General features: G+C 47.6%; 1 protein-coding gene across 4 annotated transcripts in view; it reads right to left on the bottom strand.

The window, feature by feature from the left end:
• LOC114046833 (LIM/homeobox protein Lhx2) overlaps positions 1-24,193 on the bottom strand; it is a 25,042-nt gene extending 849 nt beyond the window's left edge. Inside the window, exons 1-5 of one of the 4 annotated variants that reach the window (XM_027867370.1) lie at positions 24,074-24,193; positions 21,103-21,305; positions 19,635-20,044; positions 9,464-9,669; positions 206-437 (exon numbers count right to left, since the gene is read on the bottom strand). In XM_027867370.1, coding sequence (XP_027723171.1) covers positions 387-437; positions 9,464-9,669; positions 19,635-20,044; positions 21,103-21,305; positions 24,074-24,193 — 990 coding nt within the window. In that variant the 3' untranslated portion in view covers positions 206-386. Of the gene's footprint in view, positions 1-205; positions 438-9,463; positions 9,670-19,634; positions 20,045-21,102; positions 21,306-21,416; positions 21,532-21,559; positions 21,594-24,073 lie in introns of those variants that run through there. The other 3 variants (XM_027867367.1, XM_027867369.1, XM_027867368.1) reach the window with 3 other exon arrangements.
• Between the last annotated feature and the right edge of the window lie 3,116 nt (positions 24,194-27,309).

Here is a 27,309-nt window from a genome sequence, read left to right as displayed (position 1 = left end):
AAGGAAGGAAGGAAGGAAGGAAGGAAGGAAGGAAGGAAGGAAGGAAGAAAGAAAAGAAAAAAGGAAGGAAGGAAGGAAGAAAGAAAGAAAGAAGGAAGGAAAAGTGAAGAAGAAAGGAGCTTAAAAGAGATAATTAGAAAGAGAAAGAGAGAAAAGAGAAATGAGAGGAGAAGAGAAAGGGAGAAAAAAAGAAAGAAACCCGATCGACCAGCTTCCCATGGGATCATTTTTTTAAAGCCTCTGTCAGCTGCATTGAATAAGAGCAACTTTCTGGCTTGTACCCAATTCTGTCCAGCTGATTTTGGCCCAGGGCTGCTCTTCAGGCCCACCTGTGTAGATTCGGCCCAAATATCCAAGGGAAGAGGTGAGTTGAGGCAATTATCTGACTAATTCAGGCCCAAGAAATCTTGCAGTTGGAGGAACAGTATCATGAGGAGCTGAATAAAACAGAATATGTATCTGAATATGCACAGAATTCAGCAGAACAAGGGCCCTGAATCTGAGAAGCCCCCACCATGTCTCTCCAGTTATCTTTGGGTAAGCGCAAATCATATTCAAAATACTCTTTGAAAAAAAATATTGCTTGAATTTACTTTTTATATGTGTATACACATAAATACACATACAAACACATTGCCACATATATAGTACATCTTGCATAGGCACCTATGTGCATATGTACATTCACATTCACATTTATCTACCTACACATGTCCAAAACATGCATATGTGTACATGTATATCCATATGTAGCTGTGTATTTGTGTATAGACATATATACACAAACCCATGGAATTCTCTACACATATACGTATGCATATATAAAGTGCATACACATGCATGCAGATTGTACATGTATTGCATGAGGATATATATTCATCATGCATATATATACATATATGTGGATATTCTACTGTGTCTGCACATACTCTTGCATGTGCACACAGAATATGTTCATATATCCCTGTGTGTGGTTACACAGATACATGTACATGTGTACGTGCACATCTATACATACAAACAAATGATTAAAGACAAACATAAAAATTATAACTAGGCACATACACATATAAACAAATACTTATAAGCATACACATATAATACTTGGGGGAAAATTAGTGAAAATAAATGATGTTGGGATGTGAAAACTCCAGAAAGGTCAGGGATCACTGGTGTAGATCTTTTTAAAAGTTTCTATGGGGTGCTTCTACCATAACTACTCTCCCCACTCTCCCCCACCCCAACGGAGAAAAAGCAAGGACTTTCAGAAAGGATGTCAGTGTCTGTTTTCCTGTTTCCATCCATGCTGGTGATTATTTTTACCTTTGTGAGATATTGAGAGAAATTCAATGTTTCCCCTTGTCTCTCCTTTCCAGCCCACTGTGAATCTTTGTTTTTAGGACCCCTATTGTTCCCCAAGCCCTTGATATGGAGGTTGCCTTTCCAAAAGAAGCCATTTTGTAGGTGATATTCATTGTGCCTTCATTTTGATTTTGTTTTAAAATCCTATCTGATCACATCTGGGGGCGTGAAAGATTCTTTTAACAAAGCTCTCTCTCCCTCCATCCCCCTTCCCACATATAGATGTCCAAGGGCTGAACCATGGCATGGATGATGGTGATGGTGGTGGTGTTGATCATCCTATGATGATGCTTAAAGCTAATGACTTCACAGCAACAATGAAGACAGCTCACATTTCTAGAGCATTTTAAGATTTACAAAGCACTCTCCTTACAGCTATCATGTGAGGTAAGAAGGAAAAGTATTGCCATTTGCCTTATATAGATAGAGAAGCTGAAGAACAGAGAAGCTAAGTGACTTGCCTAGGATCATGTAGTTACTAAGAATGGAAGGCAAAATTTGAGCTCAAATCTTTTGACTCTAAAGCTATATCTGTCTTTTATGGAAGGAGCCAGTCCTCTCAGCCGAACCTCAGTTCCACTCAGAGTTTTCCTTTGATTTTAACCTAACAATGGTCCCATACCTCAGTATCACTTGTGCTTCCTTATGTCCCCATGGTGTTCCCTGGCTGGACTTCCACCCCTGCCTTCCAGACAGGTTGTTTCCTTACAGAAACAAACAAGGAAACGGTTCCTCCCAGGTCGTTGATACTCAAAGGACGCTTCTTGTAAACGAAAATATACAAACATTAACCTGCCTGCCCCAGAGGTGCCATCGTGGACCTTGGGGAAGTGAGCATATCAGTGAAGTGAACATTTTTTTACAGCTCTGTCATGCAGAAGTCATGAAATCAATGGCTTTCGATGAGAGTAAGTACTGAAAAAGAAAGTACTTCAAGCTTGGCTTCTAGCCTCAGTTCTGCCATTAAATTACTGGATTACCTGGATCAAGATTTTTGCCTCTCTGGGCTTAGTTGCCCCATCTGTAAAAAGGAGGAGTTAGATGATCTCCAAGGTCCCCTCCATCCTTAATATTCTATGTTCAAAATTTCTTAGTGTTAACACTGTATGTTCTAAAATTCTTTTCCCTAAGGTCCTTTGGCTTTGAACTCCAGGTTGTCTAACAATTGCCACTGGTTGTTTTCATTAGCTTCACACTTTTTTTTTTGAGGCCTAAGTGAAGGGTTAAGTGACTTGCCCAGGATCACATAGAAATTACATGTCTGAGGCTGGATTTGAACTGAGGTCCCCTTGACTCCAGGACTGACTCTCTATTCACCACACCATCTACCTGTCCTTAGCTTCACATACTTCTGAACTGTCATTTCACAACCTTTTCCCCAGATATGGTACTGGCTCAAATATAGGCCTTCCACAAATAGGCCACAACCCCCACAATAAAATTTCCTTGAAAGAAAAAATATAAAATGCTTTTTAATTTATCACATAAATTTAAAAAAATTATACTAATCATTGGCACTGCAGTTTCAAACAAGCTATATTTGGAAGAGGGGGAAGTACAGCCTATATCTGGACCAATTTGGGTTTCAGATTCTAATACAATTATTATTAGCCTTCTGTCTAAGCAGGTACACTGTCTTTGAGCAACAATCAAGCTTTTTAAGTTAAACCAGCCTAAATAGGATTCTGGAACACAAGCTGATCATTAGGGGTGATGGTTTCTTCTTACTGTCATGCTCATCTTTGGCATGGGTCCAATGCTCTGTAGATTATTTAATCTTAGAGATGATCTAATGTAGCCTCCAAAATGAGGCAAGGAAATTGAAACACAAAGAGGAGAAATCACCTGCTTATGGTAAAGTTGTTGAACTGGGATAGACCCTGTTTTTGGCTTTTAAACTATCAGTCTAGTATTCTTTCCACCATGGCATGGTTATTATTAACTACCTCTATGAGATGGATCTATGGTTCACTTCTCCCATTCTGTAGCCGAGGTGATAGAGGTCCAGAGAGTTATATCAACTATCCCCAGGTCACAGAATGATAGAGGCAAAGCTTAAGCCTTTAGAATCCACAACTGGTCAGCTGAGCTATTCATCTGTTTATGCTTATGGGGACTACCTGGCCTGATCTGGAATGGGAAATGAACCATCCTTCCTTTGGGAGAAAAGGAAAAAATGCCATTTTATAAAAAATAATAATAATATACACCAAGAACTATTAAAGAACCTGCCACTGCAGATGCTGACTAACTCAGTCTAGGAAATAAACCAGAATCAGAGGGACTCACTGATGGACTACAGCAAATGAAAGATCTCCCAGAAATTGAGATAGTTATGGCTAGCAGAGAGCATGATGGCTTCTTTGGAACTGTCCTGAAAGGGAGGAAGGTAGGCTCCTAAGATGTTCCTGCAGACTGGGAAATGGTCTCTTCTTATTTATGCCCCTTATTAGTTCTTTAAACCTACCCAATTTATTTCTCCTCACAGAATCTCAGTTTCCTCATCCATAAAATGGGGATAATAATCCTTAGACTACCTCCCTCTTGAGATTATGAAGAAAGTGATATGTAAACTGTAGAGTGCTAGGGAAATGTGAACTAGTAATGTTATTGCCATTATTTTTGCTGTTATTATGCAAAATTGCTGGAGATTTTTTCTTTCCCAAGAATCTTTCTGACATAATTATATGCCACTCTGGGATATTGCTTTCTGCAATTAAACCATGACCTAAGAGGCTAAATCCCACACCTACCACATTTCAGCTGATCAAAAGAAGTGTGCTAATATATAACCACCTAGAAACCATAATAAGCAAATAATGAAGGATAGGAACAAGACCTGTGATTTCACTAGCATAGAAAACTCCTAGAAGAGGATATTATTCCCTCTACCAATATGGGCCAGCATCTTTTCTTTTCTTTCTTTTTTTTTTTTTTGGCTAGGCAATGGGGTTAAGTGACTTGCCCAGGGTCACACAGTTAGTAAGTGTTATATGTCTGAGTCGGTATTTGAACTCAGGTCCTCCTGAATCCAGGGCCAGTGCTCTATCCACTGTGCCATCTTGCCAGCACCTTTTCTGCAACTTGTAGTCTTAAAGAGTTGCCTATGATACTAAGGGATCAAGTGACTTGCCTAGGGTCACATGACCAAGTATTCATCTGAGGTCTTTCTGACTCTGAGATAAATTCTTTCTCCATTATGCCATGCTGCTTCTAGAACAAATAAGTGTGATCCTGACATCTGAGTTTCTCTCCATAAATTAGTGTGCAATTACCCATCTATCTACCTCCACATTGACATTGCTCTCTACTCCCTAGAATCTCTTCTCTGCCCAGTGAAGGGTTAAAAAAGGAGAAATAAGGATCTCTTTGGGGCAGCTAGGTGTTGAAGTGGATAGAGTGCCAGACCTGGAGTCAGAAAGACTCATCTTTCTGAGTTCAAATCATGCTTCAGGAACTTACTAGTTGTGTGACCTTGGGCAAGTCACTTAACCCTGTTCGCCTCAGTTTCCTTGTCTGTAAAATGAGCTGGAGAAGGAAATGGCAAACCGCTCCAGTATCTTTGCCAAGAAAATCCCAAATGGGGTCACGAAGAATCAGACAGGACTGAAACAACTGAACAACAACAAAAGATCCCTTCTGCCGGGGAAGCAGACAACCCTGAGAGAAATGCCCAAGACTAAGCATGGATGGAGCTGGTGGACACAGCCCCAGTCTGCCCAAGAAGGGAGAGGGAACATCATAATGGAGAGAACACTGGAGTACGCAGTCAGGAGGCATGAATTCTATCAAGGCCTGACTCTGCCACTAACTTGTGGTTTACCTTGAGCAAGTAAGTCACCTCTTCATTCCTGGCTTCAGTTTCCTCAACTGCAAAATGAGCAAACTGAATTAAATAACCTCTTAGGTCCCTCCTAACCCTAACATTCCATGTTATATGTCAGTGTTCTAACAGTCTACATTAATCTCTAAGGTATTCCATGTTCTAATGTCCCTTCCTAAGGTAACATTCCCACAAGCTCTTAACAGTCTGTGTCCTAAGAGCTCTTTCAGGCCTACTGTCCTAACACTATATTCTAACATCCTATACTGTAAGGCCCTTCTTGTTCTAATATTCTAGGATTTTAAGGAAGAATCTTTAACAGCTTCCATAGTCCTTGAATTCTAGGAGAAGGGGCAAGCAGGATTATTGGCATAATGAATTTGGATAGAGTGCTCCAGAGAAAAGTGGAGTCCATGAAGAAGGAGTTTGTCCTATTTGCCCTTTATAGGGAGGAGAGAAGAGCACCTGAAAATTCTGGTGATATATTTGCTCAGCTTTGGGGATTTCACCACCCTCTGCCATTACCTTCTCTAATAACTCAGGGTTGAATGGAGCAACTGGAATCTAATTGCCAGATGCTCTGAGACCTCTTCCTTCACCTCTGTGTTCAATGTTACTTCCATCATTGGTCAAGAAGGGTCAGAGAAAAAGAGCTCAAATCTGTACTTTTCTCCTGCCTCGGGGGGGGGCTGGCTAAGGAAGGAGGCTGAGTCAAAAGAGAATTTGGACATCTGGCAATTTCATCGATTCTACTTCTTCATAGCCAAATATCCTTGAAGGTAACTGCTCAACTGAGCTCTGGGTAGCAGCTCACAGAATCACAAGATCTTGAGCCAGAAGGGGGCCCTTAACTAAAGCATGAGTCCCCTTGAATATCTCTTGACAAGTGGTTATCTAACATCTGTTTGAACACCTGACAGAAAATCCACTGTTCCATGAGGTAGCCAGATTTAACTTTTAGAAGGTCTTCCTTATTTTGGGTTGAAATCTACTTCCCTGAAACTTTCATCTATTAGTCCTACTTTTGCTCACAGAATCAAATAGAAGAAGTTCACTCCATTTCCCAACAGGCAACAGAGCAAATCCCCTTTCTGGCCCTCCAGATTAGGTGAGGAGGAAGAAATGAACAGACCCCAACTTTCCTAGTCTTTCTTTTAAGACTCCAAAGTGGTAGACACCAACTCATCATCAGATCAACACCAGGCATAGATTTTGAACCTATTGTGTACAGTAGCTCTTTGATCAGGCTTTGAGTGGCAGAAGGATCATGGTTCATAGATGGTTAGAAGTGGAAGGAAGGGACTTTAGCTGAGGGAATATTATAATTTGGAAGGCAGGCTGTTAAAACTGGAGGAAAAGTGGGAACATAGAATGTTAGACCTGGAAAGGATCTGTTTAGAATGGGTCTATGATTTAGAATGTTAGAGCATAGAGTAAAGACTGCGAGAGCTGAAAGAAACTTTGGATATCTATCTCCTTTCATTTTACAAACAAGGAAACCAAGGCTCAGAGAGAAGTGACTTGTCCAAGAAGGTAAGAGGCAGAACCATGACACGACCTCCTTTTCTGATTCTCAGTTTAAAGCCCAGGCTTCTTGGGAAATGACAGATGTCCAATGATTCTGAAAGCTCTAGCATCCCCCTCATTGATCCTTTCCACTTCCTTGGGAGACGTGGGAGCGCCTGCTTGTGGTAGGGGTGGTGAGTGTCCCATGGGCTGTTCCACCAGTGAAGCCAATACTCCCCACCTCTCCCAAATTCCCTACCCCCTCCTAAAAATAAGGGGTAGGGGCACAGAAATTGGATACAAGGGCAGCATTTTCTAAGCATGGGTAATAAAAGAACTAGAAGAAAACTTGCACAAAATTTTAAACAATCCTGTCCCGAGCTGAACTCGGTTGTTGAAGTCTCCTGGGCAACTCCTGTCGAGCTCCCATCTCAGTTTTCTCTCCCGCTTGCCCTTCTCTCCCTCTTCTCTCCCCATGAAACACCCCTAGTTCCTGGAGGACATAAGAGAATGGAGGAAGAGGTGAGGTAAGGGCTCAGGCAGAGAGCTGATTTTTTGAAATGGGTCAGTGGTCTCTCAAACCCAAACAAAGGGAGAAAATGGAGACAGAAACAGGTCCTTGTAAGGGCAAAGAAGCGCATCAGCTCGGGATTGGCTTTTTCAGAGTTCACTCAGCTGACGTCACAAAGTCATCTCTGGGGAGCTGGAGGAAAGAAAGTGACATCTCTCTTCTCCCCTTAAAATAGTTCTTCGATCATATAATAATTGAAAAACTTTTTTTTATTGTGACTTGGCTTTCAGTCGCCAGCCTCCATCTCCCCCAACACTCCAACACTCAGAGAATCCAGACCACCTACTACAATCCTCCATTTTACAAATGAGGGAAATGGGGTCCAGAGAAGGAAAGTACCCTACATTTAGTAGGTATTTAATAAATACTTGTTGAGTTACCCAAGGTCTCCCAGCTTTTTAAGGAGAGAGCCGGATTTAGAACTTCAGATTGCAGATCCAGTGCTCTTTCCACTACAGCATTGTGTGAAAGAGTAATTGCACAACTTTCCTAGGGCATTCCCTCCCATTATTCCCAACTCCAGACTCTAGTGACCCCAAACTCTCCTCTTCCAGGCTCTGAAACTCTGAGCTTTCGCCTCTTTCTACAACCCTTCTCCCCTGCCCCCGGGACCGCAGCTCCCCTAAGAATTGCAGGAAAGTCCAGCACTGGACCTAGAGCCCAGTTCTCTGTGTTGGCTGGAAGGAAACCTTTGAGCAGAAAGCTGTTTTAGGGGCACCCATAGCCAACCCGCTCCCCAAGAATGTATCCCAGCGATCCCTCCTTGTCCTCAGTCGGAAATTACAAAGCTGCGTATTAGAAATTAATGCACTTTAATCTTTGAAACAGTCATTTATTATTCATTTCCACCACAGAAGCAAATATGTTCTATCTGCCCCTGATTGACAAAAAAAATTGCAAGTTTCTATTTCATTTTTTCGGGTAAATATTCAGAGCAGTCTCTGAACTTTCTTAGTGTCTTAACTCAGCAAGGGAGTCAGTTGGCTCAACTCAACTCACTTTTGCCTTTCCCTGGAAAGCCTACCCACCACCAAGGTAGGGTGGGGGACTGAAAGGGTAGGGGGAAAGGGGAAAGACTAAATTAAATGAATAACTACAGTCATTAACATTAGAGGAAACTCAATCCTGAGAGTTACAGGGATAAAAGAGAAAGAGTCAGAGAGATACTGAGAAATAGAAAGAGACACCAAGACACAAAGCAGAGATAAAGATACAGACGCAGACAGAGGCAGAGAGAAAGGGAGGAGTAGAGACAGAGAAAAGGCTGGAGTGCAGAGACTTGTGGGGGTGGGGGGGTGAGAGGAGGCTCTGGTAGAAGAGGACTCATAAGATAAAAACAGAGGGGAGGGAGCAGAGAACCGGTGGGGAGGAGGGCAAACACAGGCAGAGAGTATGTGTGTCTTGCACGTTGTAGACACATAAAATGCTTTTTGGATTGAATTAAAGTGAGAAACAAGGCGGAGGGAGGAATCTTATATTCTTCAGAGTTGAGAGAGACCTCGAAGTCCAGACCGAAAGACAGAGGGAAAGGGTTCAGAAGAGATTGATTGATAACAGAAGAGTATAGCATAAGGGAAGAGAAACAGGAAGAATTACTCTCTGGGCCTCGTGTCTCCTGTCCATAAAATTCCAGAATTAGACTAGATTGTCTTTTAAGGATCCTTCCAATTCTAAAATCCTATGATCCTAAGGAGGAGTGGAGGAAACAGATAAAGAAAGGGACAAAATGACCCCAATGGCAGAGAGACCAAGGTGAAAGAAAAACTGAGACAGAGAAAGACAGAAAGGAGGCAGGAGCAAAAAAAAAAAAAAAGGGAGGGGGGGAACAGGATGCTAGAGGAAGTGATCTAAAGGGAACAGAACCAGGATTTCTCCGAGTTTCCTTTTCTTTTGTGTTTATCTGGTTTTTTACCTATCCAGAAGATTTTTTTCCTGGGCTTCCATAGATCTGGCCTTTAACATTGGAGAAAGCTAGAACCTATGAGATCTCAGGGAAAACTCCAGAGGCCCACGAGTTTGGGTGTGTGAGCATGCACTGTGGGTGTATTGTGTGTTCTGTGCTGTGTGCACTGCTATGTGTTGGGTGTGACGTATCCCGAGGACTACTTAGTGTGGGTTGCTGTTTTGTGTATCATATTGCATAGCTGTTTAATCTGAGGTGGCCACGATCCTGCCTCCCATTACTTACTCCCACTCCTTACCTGGAGGACTCTCTTGGTGAGACCGGTCTTCTGTGCGAGCTGTTTCAAGTCCTTGGCGTCGGGGTTATGGTTAATAGCAAAATAGGACTTCATTGTCCTCAGCTGGTGATGTTTGAAGGAGGTCCGCATTCTCTTAGTCTTCTGGCTGCTGGGGTACTGCTGGTCCCTGTCCAGATGGTCCCCGTCATTTTCGTTGCAGCTCAGTGCTAGAGAGGAGAAAGGTTCAGAGGTGAAGGGTGGAGTGAGGAGGAGGTTTATGCTGCCCTCAGATTAGGGCAGAAGACATTTCCCTAGAGCAAGCCTGCATCTTCAAGGTCCAGGGAGCCAGAGGGTTCCTGCCAGACTAAGTCTAAGTCTGCAACAGTGCCCAATCACCAGGCCAGCAAAACTTACTAGACTCCCCATCCAAATGGAGTAGAATCCAGGTTCTGAGATGTCAGGCTGTTGTCAGTCAGCTTCAGTCTGACACTGTTCCTTCCAGGCCTTAAACAAATGTACAGGAAAACTATAGTAGCCCCTCTGGGTCTCACGGTCATAGCTCCTAGGATCAAAGGATTTAGAGCTGATTCAAAGGGCATAGAGTTCAATCCCTTCCTTTTATAGATGAGGAAACAGAGGCCCAGAGAGGGGAAGTGACTGGCCCCAAATCACATCACTAGAAAGCAGCAGAATAGGGATTTGAACACAGGCCCTTGGATGTTAAATTATGTTCTCTTGCTACTACATCAGCATTTGTGAACTTCAGGTGGAGTTTCTATATTGTGTTCCTATGTTTATGGTCTATCTGAAGCTTTGAGATAATATAAGACACCTGACTGATCATAAAAATAAATCCTTATGAGCCAGAGATTGAATTATTCTGGCATTCAAAATACATGTATCATGGTAAAGAATGGAGAATCTAAAATATATATATATATAACAATTACATAAAATAATAACAGCAGTAACAAAAATACATGGAATAAAAAGTGAACAGGAAAAGAACATGGAAGCAAAGAAGATGTTTAAATTGTTTTTGTCAAGATTAATACACATTTTAAAAAACAAATAATTTGGAATTTATAAGCTTATTACACACATCTTATTTTGTTTTGCTTGTTATTAAGTTCAGAATAAATTTTATATATAAATATGTGAATTTATTCTTAAAATCACGTACATTATAAAGTTTCCTTCTATGTGGTGGGTGGGGCCTAGGCAGAGCTGCCTGTAATATATTCCTTTTTAGAATTTAGACCTGGAAGGAACCTTATCAATCATTGAATCCAATATTTTCATTTTGTAAGTGAAGAAACTTCTCATTTCATGAGAAGAAATGATTAGCCCAAAGTCATGCAGCTAGGACTTGTCAGAGCCAAGATTTGAATCCCAAACTTCTGTCTCCAGGTACAGGACATTTTCCACGCCTTCCTATTATCACATCTGTGTCATGAGCTAACCTCAGGTCCTTTCAAAGGAACCAGCTACCATAGGAAAGGATAAACTTCCCTAGCCTCAGGTGAACCAGCTTCTCTATAGCTAATAGATCTCATCTCCTTCACTATCTCCATGCTTTCCAGACGCTGATCTGGGCTCACAAACACTCCTCAGCCAGGAGCAGAGAGGTGCCCTACTCTCTAGATACTTTCCAGCTAGGGACTGAATTCAGTGGTTTCCACAAAGCTTAGCTATTACCCCAGATGGGGTAGGTAGTAATCCTTTCACATTCGGTGAGAAGCTCCTTCCACAAGAGGCCAGGTCACAACTGTCACCCACTATGGGCCCACAAAGCAGGATGTCCTCTGTACCCCCTACCCCAAGGACCCACAGAACAGCGTCCTTCCCTTTGCCAATAATCCTCAGAGAAGAGCCCTGCCCCACTACCAAGAGCCCACAGAACAGGCTCCCTCCCCAATAACTCACTGAGCAGGGTCTCCCTCTTCCAAGATTCCTCAGGGTATAGACCACCTGGGAGAACCCTTAGGATCAGGCCTGGGACTAGAGCCAAAGAAGGGGGAAGAACACAGGGGTGCAATTTGGCGGATGGAAGGGGAGGAGGAGCTTAGTCCTTTAAAACAAGTTCCTGCCATTTAACAAGGAGTCAAAGGATAGTCCTTAAATGTGGTTTCAGAGAAATAATAGTTCCCATTCCTATAGTGTTTTAAGGCTTACAAAGCTGGAGCCCTTTCTTCACAATGGTCTTACAAGGTAGAAAGTACAAGCATTATTATTCCCATCTTACTGATGAGGAAACTGAAGCTCTGAACAGAAAGTGAATTGCTTAGCTAGTAAGTGTCAGAACTGGGACTCTGGCCCTGCTCCCCTAACCCTAAGTTCAACCCCAAATCTGCCAGCTACCTCCAAGGTGCCTGAGAAAAGGAGTGAGCTCAGGAACATATAATTCCTTTTATTCTCACTGATCTCAGTGCTCATCTCAGGTGATATGAAAGGGAAGGGGGGACAGGGAGAAAGAGAAGTAGTTCATAAGGATAAGAATATTGGTTTGTACGTGCATAGGACTTTCAAGTTTACAAAGTGCTTTCATATACATTATCTCATCTGATCCTCACAACAGCCTTGTGAGGTGTTCCCATTTTTACAGATGATAACATTGAGGCTCAAAGTGGTTAAATAACTTGTCCATAATTACAATGCCAGGAAATATGTTTTGCAGTTTGAGTTGAAGTCTTATTCACAAGTAAACAAGTCTCAGAGAAGGGGTGGGCTGGGGTCAGAGGTGAAAGCTGTCTCTTGGGAGCAGAACTAGGGCACAGCCTTTGTGGACCTCAGACAAAAAGCTGAAAACTGTTATCAACCTGATGCTTGAAAATTGTGCTCACATATGTTTCTGAACAGGAGCCTTCTCTACAATCATTCCCATTTCTACAACATTCCAAGATTTACAAAATACTTTTCTCCTGTGAGGCAGGTAGGTAGGCTATATTGATCAAAAAGGGACCCTGGATTTTGTTGGTGTGGGAGTTCCCTCTATCAATTCAGATCCCAACCAATCTACAACTTAGAACCTTAGAGTGTGGCTCTGAGGTCCAGAGAGGTTAAGGGATGCACCTTAGGTCCCTTTACTAGTGAGTGTCAGAAGTGAGATTTGAACTAGGATCTTTTTTTTTACTACAAGTCCAGCCCTCTATTCACCATTTCTCCATTCTTCTGTTATGGAGATAGTATAGAATTTGTTATCCTCATTTTGCAAATTAGGAATTTGAGGTTTAGGGAGCTGAAAGGACTTGCTCATGGCCACAAACTAGTATATATCATATATGATACTCTAAGTCAGGTCTCATTCCCTTGGAGATTGATCTTGAGCTCAAAGGAAACTTAGAAATCATCCAGTCCAACTGATTGTCCCATTCCATAGATGAAAAAACTGAAGCCCAGAGATATGAAATAAATAACCTTAGGTCACAAAGCAAGAGACAGGATTTGAATCCAGGTCCAAAGCACAGTAGTGTGCTTCCCAATATATGTCTCTGTCTCTCATAATATATGGTATTTTAGTTGTCATCAAATAAGGATGCAAGGGCCATAGAAGGCAGAGTTTTCTGGCATGAAAAGGACACACATTTTGAAAAGTCATGTTTAAAGAGTCTCTCCATGTGTCTCTTTGCCTATCCTTAGTTCCAGATTGACTTGAAGGGAGGGAATGGGGAGGAGGGAAAACACCAAACCATCCACAGCTGCTCCCTCAGGCATGTTCTCAAGGGGTTTCTCTCAGTCCTTCCCAGGACAGTGCCCCCTCCTTCCCTCCTTCTCTCCTTCCCTCCCTCCTGGACTTCTGTTAATGAGCTCTGCTGGGGGCCTTTGCTGGCCCAGCGTGCCCTTGGGATCCTTCCTGAGACAGGCCTGGGGGGGGGGGTTGGGTAGTCCAAAGGGAAAGAAACTCCTTTGAGGAAGGGAAGGGCAGGGTGAAATAGGAGGGAGGTAGGAGGGGCCTGAAGAGCAAGGCCCCCTCAAAGGTTGGAACTGGGGAAATGGACAGAACAAGAAAGAAATAGGAATAGGGGCAAGATACTAAAGAGGCATAAGAAAGTGAACAAGGGATAAACTGCCTCTTGGTTGTTACACGCAGGATGATCAGAAAAGGGGAAGGAGGCAGTGTAGTTTAACGGAAGAGATTTGGCTCTGATATGTGACCTTTGGCAAATTCATTTATCCACTTTGAGACTTAGCTTTCTTATCTGCAAAATGGGCATAATACTATTAACACTACCTACCTAACTTTTTAAGTGGAACAGAATTAATAGCTTATTGGGCTCAAGAGAAGCTGCTCTGGATAGCCTGGCTGAGGCCTGGCCTACGCTGGGGAAAAAGCCAGGGGAAAACTGTACAGGAGGGGATGAAGGGAGGTAGGAAAATCAGGAGATGGGGGAGATTGTAGTTAAGAGGGGGTGAGTCAGGGATCCAGAGAGTGAGAAGAAGCAGGCAGGTGGGGGGAAACGTGAGATCAGATAGAGATTGAAGTTGGAAGACTGGACTGAAGTCCCAGGAAGGAGAGTATGAGGCAGAGTGGGGTTAAGGGGAAGTAGAATGAGAGGAGGTCAGGGTAAAGAGAGAATGGGGCAGGGAGAGAAGCTGGGAGATGGGGGAAGGGATGGAATGAGGAGAGGAAGGGTGAGTTGAGGGATTAGTTCAGGAAAGGGGAGATTGGGACGGGAGGGAGGTTGGTGAAGGGGGAGATAGGGTGGGGGAAGCGTGGGTAAAGGGGAGAGGGTGGGCAGGGCTTTGGCTTTCTTTTTCCCTCTCAATTAGGCCAATTCAATAGAGCTAAAGAGCTCGTAAAATCATGAATAATTTACTCGTGATCTGTTATTAACCCATCGGGTTTCCAGCTCTTGTCGCAGGGACTGAACCTGTAATCAAATCTGACTTCGCCTCATTTTACTAAAGACGAGATTGTAGGTTCAATTGTCTGAATAATGGATTGGAATCAAATCAGTAATTACACCGCCAGGCAAAAAAAAAAGGGGGGGGGGGCGGTGGGAGGAATAAGTCACCGCCTTCCGGCCAGAGCTGTTTGCCCGGCCCCAAAGTCTGCCCGCCAAGCTGCTCCCGAGCTGCTTTAGAGCGCCCGGCTCGGCCAGGCCAACCCCATGCTGCGCTGGGCTCAGAGCTCCCCAAGGGACCGGGCGTGACTCTCCTTCTGGTTACCAGCAGCACCAACTCCACCCCCCAGCCTTCCCTCTCTTCTTCCTGGCTTCCCCCAGGGTCTAGCCAAAATTGCCCAGCCCATAATCCTCCCCTCAACCGCCCCCCACCTCCCAGAGCGCAGGCAGGCCCCTTCCCCCTGCCCGCGTTGGGGCCCAGAAAAAGAGAGGGGAGAGCTGGAGAAATTTCTGAGGAATTGGGCCACAAGGGTCCTGCCCTTTTTCATGCTTTACCCAGACTATCAGAACAGTGGGGGGAGATAGAAAAGAAGAGTTTCTGATGAATTTCTGTGCAAACTCCGAAGGGTAAGTGGGACTCCTGCGCCCTTGACAAACCTGGTCCTGCTCTTGCTAGATCCTATAGGATCATAAAATGTCAAGCTGAAAAGGAACTTTAGAGACCATCCTAGTCCAACCTCATTTTACAGAGAAGGAAATGGAGAACCAAAGAGGGGAAATGACTTGCTCAAGATTACACAGGTGGTAAGTATCAGAGACCAAATTTAAACTTAGGTCATCAGACTTGATTTGAATCATTCAGCCTGATTTTCCAAGATAGCGTCATACAACCAGGGAGACACCCCCCCCCACACACACACAGACTACAGGCCAAGGACCTCATATATATAATATGTATACATATACATTTATCTCTATGGCTTCAGGCAGGCTGCCACCTCACCCTAGATTTGCTCCTGGAGGGATTAAGGACTCCCATATCTATAAAGTTTACAAAACACTTTCCTCCAAATAGTCCTGGGAATAGGTAGAGCCTCCCTTCTCATTTCACAAATGAAGAAACTGAGGCTTAGAAAGAAGTGACTAGCCCACAGATCATAACATCCGAGTAAGTGTCAACTTTTGGATTTTAACTCATCCCAAATTTCTAAATTCAGCCCTTTCCATTACAGTGAGACCCCTGCTGGACTGAGTGACTTTGTGTCATCATCCAGGCAAACCTATATATTTGGGTTTCTCCGAATTCCTTCCTTCCTTGGCTAGGGTCCCCTGCTCCAAACCAGGCTCCCAGCATCACTTGCCTGTCTAAAGTCTCTTCACCACACGAATGAGCTTTTGGCTGACTCTAGGAGTGAGGAGAGACATTGACTACTTAGAGTCCTTGCTAATCTGACGGTCATATCTCTCCCCATTCATTTTTTAGTTACATTTTAGCTTCTTTCATGCGAATAGGAATAGACATAATACTAACACTCATCTCACATTTCTATCACATTGTAAGGTACAAAGTACTTTCCTCAGAACATTCCCATGAAGCAAGGAAGTAGTATCCCGTTTTTCATAGATAAGAAAACAGGTTTTCTTGTCCAAGGTCACACAGAAAGGAAATGTCAGAGCCCCAATTTCAATCCCAAACTCCTGACTCCAAGCTCTGCAGTCTTTCCACTACACCATTCGGCCTCTAAAAGGGGACAGAAACTAAAAGGCAGAAAGAAAACTCTTCTGAATGGAGGGAGTCTAGGGCCGACCTGCAGAGATGCTGCTTTCCTGGGAAACACTGAAAAGTGGCCCGACGTTCAAACATCAATTCAGCAGTCCTTCTTCCACCTCCCCCACCGCCCTCCCCCCCCATAACAAAACAAAATTTCAAAACTATCCTCCAGCATCTCATTCCTTTTCAACAAGTGAAGGAGGATGAACGACAACAGGGGCAGCAAACTCTTTAAGGGGGAAAAAAAAGAGACGAGAAAGAAGGGAGGGGGAGGAGGGAGAGGAGGGATGGGGGGGAGAGTGGATCTTTTTGAAGTCTTGGCTTCCTTCTAAGCTATTCTCCACTTGTCAGCCTTCATCCACATCTCAAACCCTCCAGCCAGTCTTCTACCTCACTGAGATACCAGCCCTGTGGTGGTGGTGGGCGGGGGGGGGGGGAAGGTGGGAAGAAGAAGCAAAAAAATCTCTCCCATTTACTCTACAATTTAATTCTCAACGCGGCTCCAATTGCTCCTCCCCCCACCTACCTTAAGGGGGAAAAAAAATCCTACCATCACACACACACCCTCCACCCGGAGGGAATAGTGATCTCAGGAACTGGTCCTAACTTCCACCTCAACCTGTCCATACTTAGAACTGTTTATAAACATATACAGATTTCAGTTTTATCTGAAAAAGTCAAGACGCAGCTTCAGTTTCATCCTCACGGAAAAGGGAAAAAGACTGGGCTCAGTGAGAGAAAGAAGCCAAGTCAAAACTATAACACTCAAACGAAAAAAAGCAACCCTTCCCCCCTTCAATTTTCCAAATCCACGTTCTTTGCATTCAAGATTCACGGATTCCGATTCTGAGTTTAATATTTCAAACAGAGGCTCACGAAATTCATCCTCCTCCCCCCTCTTAAAAAAAAACCCACCAACTCTCCAACCTATTTCTCTCCATCCCATTTCTTCGATGGCGTGATAAACCTTCAAAATCGCCACTGAATATAGATCATCTATATAGATGTGCTCCATCACATTTTAATCGAAGTAAACCCTCTTTAACACCGCTTCCCCGCCCCCCCCACCTCCCACCCTCCAAGATAGCAGAACAGATAGTTTTGTTTGCAGTTGTACATTAGACTGAGAGAAGGAAGACAAAAACCTCCCGGAACCGGTTATCTCGAAAACGAAATAAAAAATAATTGCAAATAAACTCTATCTATTTAGGAAGCCAGGGGGATCGTAAAGCTTTCCGGGCCTGTCCATAGCTCAGGCAGATGTCAACGGTTTAATTTACTAGTTCTCAGAACCTCAACATCTGCCTTCTAAAAGAAGGTGGCAGGAGGAGTTGGGGGGGGGAACAGAATGAAAGGCCGAGCCCCGCAAAAATTAGGGAAGAGAGAAGGAAGTACCTTCTGAAGCAGGAAGACTAAACCGAGACCTCTGGGATTCTCCGCTGGGGAGACGCGTAGAAAGAATGATGCACTCAGAAAACCTGGGTTCGAGTCACAATTTTTATTAGCTATGTGACTTTGGTCAAGTCACTTCCATTCCCTGGACTTGTTTTCTGATGAGCAAAAATGGGAATAATAAAACCTTGCATTTCCTATCTTAGCATTGCATTGCGAAGGAGAGCTTTAAAAACCATAAAGGGTTAGAGAAATGGGAGTTGTTGTAGTTAAACTGTTGAGGATCTACCTTTCCCATCTCTCTCATCTCCAACACCCTACAGTTCGTTCCCGGAGCCAAGGGTACAGAATCAGACCAGTCCCACTGCTTCCCTGGTCCCACATTTCGGAGATACGTTTCCGCTTAGTACCAGGCAATAGCTCCGCAGTGTAGGAGAAAAGTGTTCAGTGCTCCCAGCACATTGGTTTCTCAGGTACCGCGGCGAGAGCGGGTGAGGGCGGCAGGGGGCTGATCTCAGGGAAAGGGGAGGAGGGCGGGAAGACTCGGAGCCTGAGCCGAGGGACACCTGGTAAAACCAGCCGAGGTCGAGAATGGGAAACAGAATGGTTCCCTCTCTACGTCACTGATTTGGCGCCTTCTGCTCCCCCCAATTCATCAAATCCCGCAAAGTGATCCCTTCCACCTTCACCACCAGTTGGTCATCAGGAAGGTCGAATTTCTTACGTTTAAATCCGCCGCCGTCCCCCGACCCCCCTCCAGTTGCCAGTCTGTGGTCCACTACTCCTCACAGTCTTCCGTCGCCTTCCCCCTGCCCCACACCGGCATGGGCCGGAAGCCCTTCGCTGTCATCGATCGTGTTAAGGCCTTAGCAAGACCGTTCTCAGCTTCTCTCCACCCAGGCTCGGCCCTGTCCTGCCCGGGCCTTACGCTGACCAGGCCTTGCCTTGAGGTTCGCCTGGCTCCAGGTCTGAGTCCCCAGCCTGGGCCTCTCCACCCCTCCCCGCTCCACCCCGGGCACCTGCTCCCGAGCTCAGCGCTCAGCTTGCCACTGTCTCCTGTAGCTCTCAAAGTCGCTCTCCCCCAGCATGGCTTGGGCTTCGGCCGCTCTGCCGCTCCCTTCCCCAACCCCACCCCCCAAAGGCGAACAACCAAAATCAGTTCTTGGCCCTCGGAAACACGAGCTTCACATTACGGTTTTCCAGATTTCAGCTCCAGCTACACTTCTCGCTCCCTTAACCCCCAGCCCAGGCACCTGCTCCCCCGCTCGGCGCCAGGCTCTTAGAGCCCCTGCAGCTCCCTGTCCCGGCTGCTCTTGCCGGGGCTCAGGCATCCGCAGGCAGCCAGCACACTATGTTGTCTTGCGAGATCCCCCAGAGAGGATTTCTGGTCCTCTAAAGTGAGAATTTACCATCTCTGGCCTTCATCTTTCAACTCTAGCCACATTTTTCTGCTCCCTCCCTTCCAGCTTCCCGCACCTGCTCCCCCGAACTGCCCGGCCTTCTGCAGCTCCCAGATCTGGCTTGTCCAGCCAGAGCCGGCCCTTACAGCCTGGGCTAACGTGCCCCCCTCCTAAGGCGAGCTACCAAAGGGAATTCACAGCCCGGCCCTCGGAAGTGCTAATTTACAAGCTCTGCCTGCCTTCCAGATTTCAGTTCCAGCTACCTTTCTTTTCTCTCCTTTTACCTACTAATCATGAAAAGTCCCCCCTCCTGTTTTCTCCTTAACCAGATGACCTCGCTTCCAAACTCCCTCCTTCCAGATGATGGGGGTTTCGGGTAGGGGATTGGGGGTGGGTGGGGGAGACCAAAAGCCAGACAACTTCGAAGACCAATTCATAATAAGTTCCTAGCTTTGAGGTGCTGAGCCCCCACCCACCCACCCAAGTCCCAGAGCACAGAAGCGCAAGGGCAGTGAAGGTGAGGAGGTCAACAAATTAACTCGTCCCATTTAATCCCAAGGGGTTAAGGTAGGTAGGGGTACAAGGCGGGGCAAGGTGGAAATAGGTGGCAGAAGTGGCTTAGGGGAACTGCAGTCATGGACCATCTGGACAGGTCCATCAGCAGATACAGTCACAGAGCCCTCGCCCTCCCAGTAGCGACTGTCCCCCACTTCTCTGCGCTGCACCTCGCCCGAAGAAGTCAGACCTTTAGGGGGCTAGGAAGGCCGGGGAAACGCGCCTCTTACCTGCATTGTAGGCGGCCAGGTCCGCCCCAGGCCCTGGGCTCTTCCGTTTCCGAGGCCGCCCCTTCTGTACTGTGCCCACGCCATTGTAGTAAGGAAGGCCCAAGGTGTTGGCCCCGCCGGCGCCCAAACCCGAGCCCTTGGCTGCAGCTGCCGCTGCCGCTGCCGCCGCCGCCGCCACATCTGCATGGTTGAAGTGGGCCTGGTAGTCACCCTGCAGCAGCGCCTCGAAGTGCAGCCGGCAGTAGACCAGACTATCCTTCATTCCAAAGTGGTCGCCTGTGGTCAGCATCTTGTTGCACGTGGTGCAGGTGAAGCAGTTGAGATGGTAAACCAGGTCCCGGGCGCGCATCACCATCTCTGATGCTGAGATGCCCAGGTGACAACGGGCACAGCGTTGCACAGAGAACCGCCTGGGGTAAGGAGAGAAGGAAAACTATTTGGGGAAGGTGGCTCCCTCTACTCCTTATCATCTGAACAAACCCGTCGTGCTCCCCGCCCCCACCCCGCTCGAGTTCCACCCAACGTCAGATTCTCCACTCTTATCCAGTAGACTAATGGGACCAAGTAGGCCTTGAAGTCTGCAAAGTACTGGGTTCCAAGCGTCTTCCCCTACCCTGGGCCAAGTGTCCTAGGTTTCCCCAGTCTCTCTCCTTCTGACACCTAACACCCCCACCTTTACCGGCCTTCACCAGAAAGCTCCTTGTTTCTCCTAGTGCTTGTGCAAGACCCAAGAGAACCCCCAGTTAGCTCCCACTCCTGCCCTACTCAAAGTTGTCAACACCGGGGACCAAGGGACTTGTCACATGCCCTTGCCCTTCCCCCACCCTCCGCCAGCACCTCCCACACCACTGCCAGTGAGCAACACAGACCTCTGAAACAAGAGGGAATTTGAGAAAGCCAGAAAAAAAGAAAGATTGAGAGAATATAAGAGAAAAGGAGAAAGATGATAAAAAAATAAAAACAAAATGGAAGACCCTAAACATCAAGTGAGAGGGAAAAGTGAAAGGAGACAGGAAAAAAGAGAGGAGGAGGAGGAGAGAGGGAGAAAGAGAGAGATTTTTCCATCAAAATTTATTTTCTATCCTGTCCACACCCGGCAGCTCCCAGTCACTCTGATCGATCCAGAAATCTCTGGAAACCTTTTCCTAAGGATCTCCCATCGCCTCCAACACTAAGTCCAAATATGGCGGGGGAGGGAGGTGGAGGATGCCTACTTCTGAGTCTCCTGAGACTAAAAGGAGAAGCGAATGGAGGCCAAGGGAGACGCTCCTTCTTAGTTTCACTTAAACTTCCAAGTGGGGCAAGGAAGGGAGGGACTCTACCTTTGTCCATCCTTTAAGGAGTCCATCCCCACCCCTACCCTTTTCGTTTCAGAACAGAAACATCCCCCACATCCGCTCCCCCAGCGCAGCTTAGGCCGGGCTGAGTTCACCGCGCTCGGGTTGGGATGGGTCGCCGGCTCCCGTACCTGTAATAGTCTTCTTTGCAGTAAATACTGCCGTCCTTGCTGAAGCAGGTGAGCTCTGATTCCAAGTTGAGTTTACACTCGCAGCACTTCAGGCAACGCATATGCCACTGTTTGTCCACTGCCAGTAGGTAGTAGCGGTCGGAGATCTTACCTCCGCAGCCCGCGCAGAGCGCTGCCCGGTCACTGCTAATGGACGGCATGGTCTGTGGGGAAAAGAGGGCACAGTTAGCCCAAGCCAGGGTCGGTGTCATCTGAAGGCGGCTACCCCGATCCTTTCTCCCCAGGCCAGAGCACGCCTCCTCACTACAACCTACCACCGCTCCTGCTCCAAACGCTGCCCTCTTCTCCACTGTCTCCCCAAAAGGAGGGAAGGTACCCTACAGTTTAGTAAGGCCGATGGGCCTAAAGAAAGAGAAACTTTTACCCCAGGGCTGGTGAAAAGGACCCCAACCCCCACCTCGTAACCGGCGTGAAACCAGACGCCCCAAAGCGGCGCCTTGCTCGCGACCTCTGCCTCCTCTTCGGCCCTGGTCCCAGTCTCTGGGTCTCTCTCCTCCCCTCTCACTCCAGATCTCTCCCTCCCAATCGCCTTCGCTAGCTCTCGCCCTCTCCTTCCTCCCCCTCACCCCCCTTTCTCAGAGTCGCCCTCTCCTCCCTTTCTCTTTTCCTCCCTCCCTCTCTCGCCCTCCCCCTCCCTTTCTCCCGGATGGCTTTGGGGCTGGGGTCTTTAATTCGGCCTACACTGGAGGATGTCAAGGGGTAAGAGAGGAACCAGTGGAGGAAGTGAAGCACCCCCCTCCGTAAAATGTTTCCCCGCCCGGGTCTCACGAGTGACTTTAAAGGGGGTATTTAAAGAGTTTGTGTTCCCCGAAACATCATGATCTCCAGACTGATTTTCTTTAAACTCTTTTGGGGGAGGTTTTTCCGCATCTTCCCTTCCCTCTCCCCAACCCGGATTTAAAGAGAGAGAGAGAGAGAGAGAGAGAGAGAGAAATAAAATACAGTGAGCCCCACACGGCTTTGGAAGTCCGGTGATAGAGAGGAGTCAGGCTAATATCGCCAATGTGAGTCTGGCGTTTGCATTCAAACCAGGACCTGGAGAAATATAGCCTGGCCCCCTTTCTTCTACTGCAAGCGAACCACAAACCCCTAGGCCCTTCAGCTGAGACAGCACCTTCGTGGGACCTTCCTCCTCACCCACCCATTCCTACACACACATTACCAGATCAGACCTTTTTCTACCACAGAAAGGTCCGGCTTTCACAGAAGGCCGGCTAAGGGGTTTGTCACCCCAACGACAGCGGCTCCGTGACCAACAAACAGAACAGTCAACTACTAGAAACTCCTTCACCAGAGCTCTCTCTGCCCGGTAAAAGACCCCTTCCAGTCCCCAGGGGCAACAAGTTCTAGCGAGAAGGAATAGACAGACTTCAAAATGCCCCCGCTCCCTCGGCCCACAGCTCCAGCCCTACCCTGTGGAGTCTTTAATTTATTTTGTCTAATAAGAAAGAGCACTGGGAAAGGAAGGCCGCCTTGCCCGGGATCCAGGCACAGCTCCGCGGAGAAATCGCAAAAGCTGGGCCAGGTTATTTTTCTCTCCCCAAAGGTCACGCCCGAGCCGGACGCTGGGCCTGGCCTGCTCTGAGGACTGGGAAGGGGCCTGCCGGCCTGTCGGAAACCCTAGGATCCCGCGGCCTGGGCCAACCCAGAACCCCAAGCCGCATCTGGGGCCCCAAGGAGAGGGGCGGGTGCCCTTTACAAACGCTGCCGCCCAACTTTGGGGCTCCCCCCTCCAGGGCTGGAAAAAGAAGAAGGGGGTGGCAACCGCCCGGCGCTTGTCTCCCCCACACACACCCCTGACAGACACACACCCTCCTAGACCCAAGACCCCCGAGACTGGGATAGAAGGCGCCGAAAGACAGACAACGAAGCCCTCGCGCCCGAAGTAATCAGTCCTCTGCGGGAATAGTAAGCCAGGTTTTGCCCCTCCGATTCCACGCAGTGGCTGGAAGCTAAAGGGAGCGGGGCTGGGGAAAAAAAAAAAGGCAAGAAGCCAGGGAAGCTCCTACAGCCCGGAGTCCGGAGCCCGGAGCCCGGAGCCCTGAGCCCGGAGTCTGGAGCCGAGCGGAGGACACAAACTGACGGCGGATTGTGCCGGCTATTTCTTTCCTCCAAAACCCGGGTCCTGGCTGCCACAAGGACTAAGGCCCCTCGGGCTGCCCCAGGACAAGAACTAAAGGAGGGCTGAGCGCTGGGCACAACCCAAACTCGGGGGACGCCAAGGTGGGGAAGAGGGCGGTTGTTACCCTCCCTTTCACCCCATGCCACCCAAAGGAGGCAGGTAGTCCTTGTCCTGGGCCCAGTTGGGCCCCTGGCTCTCCCACATCGTGAGAAATGCTAGGCGTTTCTTTCTCTCGTGTCCTTCTTTCTCGTTTTCTATCTCCTTCCTAGGAGGGAGTCGCAGCCCAACAGAAAGCCCTCGCCCTGGGGTGAGGGAATGTTGCTAAGGGCTCTGCTTTTTGCAGCCCCAGCCTGGGCTTCTGAACCCCGGGCCCAGCGAAGGGCGCTCCGGAAAGTACACAGCTCACTTTCCCCAAAACTTCGAAGAGCATCCAGAGGAGTAGGTGTGGGAATCACCAGCTCCGCGTCTCTCCACACACTCACCCCAACCCTGAGATCGTAACTCCCAGTCAAAGCCTCTTCCCTTCTGCGCCATCCCCTCAAGCCCTTTCCTCCCGGATCCCTCAAAGCAAACACGGGGATTAGGTGGTTGATCTGCCTTCTCCTGTTGGCAGTCCGTGACAAGTGTGTGTGTGTTGGGGGGGGGGGGCCGTTGCAGAAGTACTGCAATCAGCATTTGAGGTGATATCGTCTCTCTCCTCTGCCCCACAGCCTCCCCTTTCCCCGTCTTGTCCTGCCCTCGCTCCCCTCCGCATTCACCCCTTCCCTCCTCCTCAGCCCGTGCGCCTACCGTCTCCGTCTCGCCCCGGTCTATGGCTGAGCTGATGGCTGGCGCTTCGCTCTTGGCCCTGCGGTCCATTTCGTCGATGACCCCGTGCACTTCGGGGCCCGACAAGCTGTGGAAGAGCATCTCGGCGGGGCCGGGCCCCCGGGCCGGAGAGAGGAGGAAAACGAGGAGGAGGCTGTGGCTGAGACGCGGGAGAGGGAGCTGGAGGCGCCGCGGGAGGCTGGGGGTGGAGGGAAGGTGGGAGGCGGCTGGCTGGCCCACGAGTGCTGGGGGCTCACCCTAGACCCGAATTCCTCCGGGGGTCGGTTCGCCCTGCGCTCGAGAATGTTAGCGGGCCAGGCGCATCCCTCCTCCCACCGCCTCCCGGGCTGGGCTCTTCTTCGCCCCAACCCAGCCCCGCCCAAGCCCAGCTCCCCTCAGCCCCCCGGGCTGTCAGCGCTGCTTGGAGCAGCCGGCTGAAGGGAGCGGTTCTTTGCGCATGGTCTGCCCAAGTCCCCTCCCGGACGTGCCCCTGGCCTGGGCACCTACATAGCTAGAGGTCTCGGTCACTGAGGGGCAGAGCTGTGGGTGACTGGGGAGAAAGGGAGGCTCGGAAGCGGTGGTTAGATGTCGAGCCCGGGGACCCAGGGAGAAGGGGAACGGCCAACGCCCCCCTCTGAGCGCCCTCAGTCGGCTGGCATTGTCGCTTCGCCTCGGGGTCAGGGTATTGAGCCCTAGGCTATGGGCACAGCGCGAAGCCAGGAGGTCGCAAAGTCTGAGAGGCTGGGTTCTCTACCTCCTCAAACTCCGCCGGTGCCTCTCCTGGGGAGGGGAGGGAAGGGGAGGAGCTAGGGAATACCAAAAGGCAGGCAAGAGATAGAGAGTCAAGGGATGGAGGTAAAGATGAGCCCCCTTTCCAAAAGCGACTCCCTCTCCCCCACCCCAAGTGTCCCGCGTCTCCAAATGCGCCCTGCTCTGCTTATTGTGCCTCTGGCTGATCTGAAGTAGCTGGCCCTCTACGATGTGCGATCAGAGACGCGTGAGTAACTGGGGAGGAGCAGGGGTAGGAAGGGGAGGAGGAGGACGAGGACGAGGAGGAGGAGAAGGAGGAGGAAGAGGAGGAGGACGAAGCAGATCAAGGGAAAAGAAGAGGAGGTGGGGAGGAGGAGGAAAGGAGAGGGAGGAGGGAAGAGGGAGGAAGAGGAGGAGGAGGAGGAAGAAGAAGAGGAGGAGGAGCCGGGATCTCTGCCGCTGCCTGGACCTGCTTGGAGCAATCCCCTTAAAGTGCGAGCTAAGCAGCTACCCCAGCTCTGCAGTCCGGGTGAGCACAAGCCTGCGCGCCTTTTCTACAGCCTCCTCTGACATCACGTCCTGCCGTAGTCCCATTGGCTAAGAACCGCCTCTGGCCCTCGCAGCGCGTGCTGCCTGGAAGACGGGATGCAGGGGAGGGGTGATGTGATGGATTGGAAAGGGATGGAGTGAGTGGTGGGAAGGGGTGGGGGGGCACTGGCTGGTGTAGGGGGGGGAGAGAGAGAAAGAGGAGGTGGTATTGGTAAATTCTAAGCTGCTGATTCCTTCCTGTTTTGACTTTGAGGAAAAGAAAAAAACCTTTCCCCATCGGTTCACCTCTCTTCCATCCCCCCCCCCCCAGTATATTTCTGCAAAAAAAGATGTGGGAAGAATCCTCTCTCTCTCCACCCCTGCTGTGGCTACCGCTGAGTGGCCCTACTCTAGTCCAAGGGAGACTCTCTGGGTTGGGGGGTAGGAGTAGGATGAGTTAGGAGAGGGAAGGCCCAGTCCCTGAAGCTAGCAGTCAACACAGCTTGAATTTAAACCCATTTCACTTCGGGTCACTGTAGGAAATCCACCAGTTTCCCGCCGCTGGCTGATAGGAACATCACATGATTCATCTCTAACATGAGCTGAGCTGGGAAAGGAAGAGCAGGATAAGGAGCAAAGGCGCCAGAAGGGAAGGGAAGGGGAAAGCCAAATTTTTCAATCTTTCTAGTCAAAGAGGAAATAAATCTTTTTTTCTCCTCACTCCCACTTTCATTTAAAACCATACCATTCTTAAAAACCCACTCATTTTTTAACAGAGTCCTTAAACTCTTAGAGACCTTCCGCACAGTAAGTTTTTCCTCATCCCTTGCAGCTAGACAAACTATTGAGGATGTTTCCTGAAGATCATCAAAAATCATCTGGTGTAGTGAGAAAATTCCAGGACTTGTAACCAAAATACCTACCCTTTCTTTCACTTAATAGCCACCTGATTGTGGGCAAAGGAAATCACTTCAACTCTCCTAAGTTTACATATCTTTAGAATGGGACTACCGTCCTTTATTAACCTCAAAAAGTTGTTGTGAAGATTATAATAAAGTGAAATAATGGCCAAAAAAAAATGCTCTGTGAGCCTTAGCCTTCCCTCTCCCTAAACCTTACATAATACTTTGTTTTGTGCCTCTCTGATACTTTGATCACACTTTATACTATTTTAGTGTTATTCGTATATGTATTCTCTTCTAGACTATAATGTGTAAGGACAGATTTTGTCTTATCTGAAATTTTTTATCTCTCCTAATGTTTCATACAATGATATGCACTCAGTAGGCATTTAACATTTATAGTTTGAGTGTGTACAATGGGTGATTAATAAATGTTTGTTGATTTAAATGTGCAATATAGATGTGAATATTATTTTCTTCCCTGATAGAGGTGTTCTTCCCAGGTCTGCTAGATTTACATACTTCCTCTTTCACTGCCATCCCTCCTCTGGACCCTTGAAAAGCCTCCACCCACCACCAACTTTGAAATTCAATGAACCATTTCTGGGGCTCCCCAAGTATGAATTGTGTCTATTGAGAGGATTACAAATAAATGTGAATTCGTAATTGGGTTGAATTAAAAGTAAAATCAGAGTGGTCAGCCCTGATTGGTAACATCATTATGTATATTATAATCACAGATACACACACCCCTTGCTGGAAGGATGTTCAGCAAGAATCCTGTCTTTTCATTTATGGCATTGTGCTAGTGGAAGCTATGGCTCTCTATAATGTTTCACTTAAAATTGTGTTTTCCCTACAACTCATGGATGTGTGTGCCACTAGCAACCAGGAAAGTATATGGCAGAATGAAAAGAGAACTGGTTTTAGAATCCAACAATTCAGTCTCTGCTTACATGCTACCCATTATCTTAGTTAAGTTGCCTGATCTTTCTGACTCTCAGTTTTCTTATCGATAAAATGAGGATAGATTAGATG

Source organism: Vombatus ursinus, unplaced genomic scaffold, assembly GCF_900497805.2.
Source record: "Vombatus ursinus unplaced genomic scaffold, bare-nosed wombat genome assembly UNPS02014786.1, whole genome shotgun sequence".
Classification (NCBI taxonomy): Eukaryota; Metazoa; Chordata; class Mammalia; order Diprotodontia; family Vombatidae; genus Vombatus; species Vombatus ursinus.
This window is presented reverse-complemented; position numbering and strand designations above follow the sequence as displayed.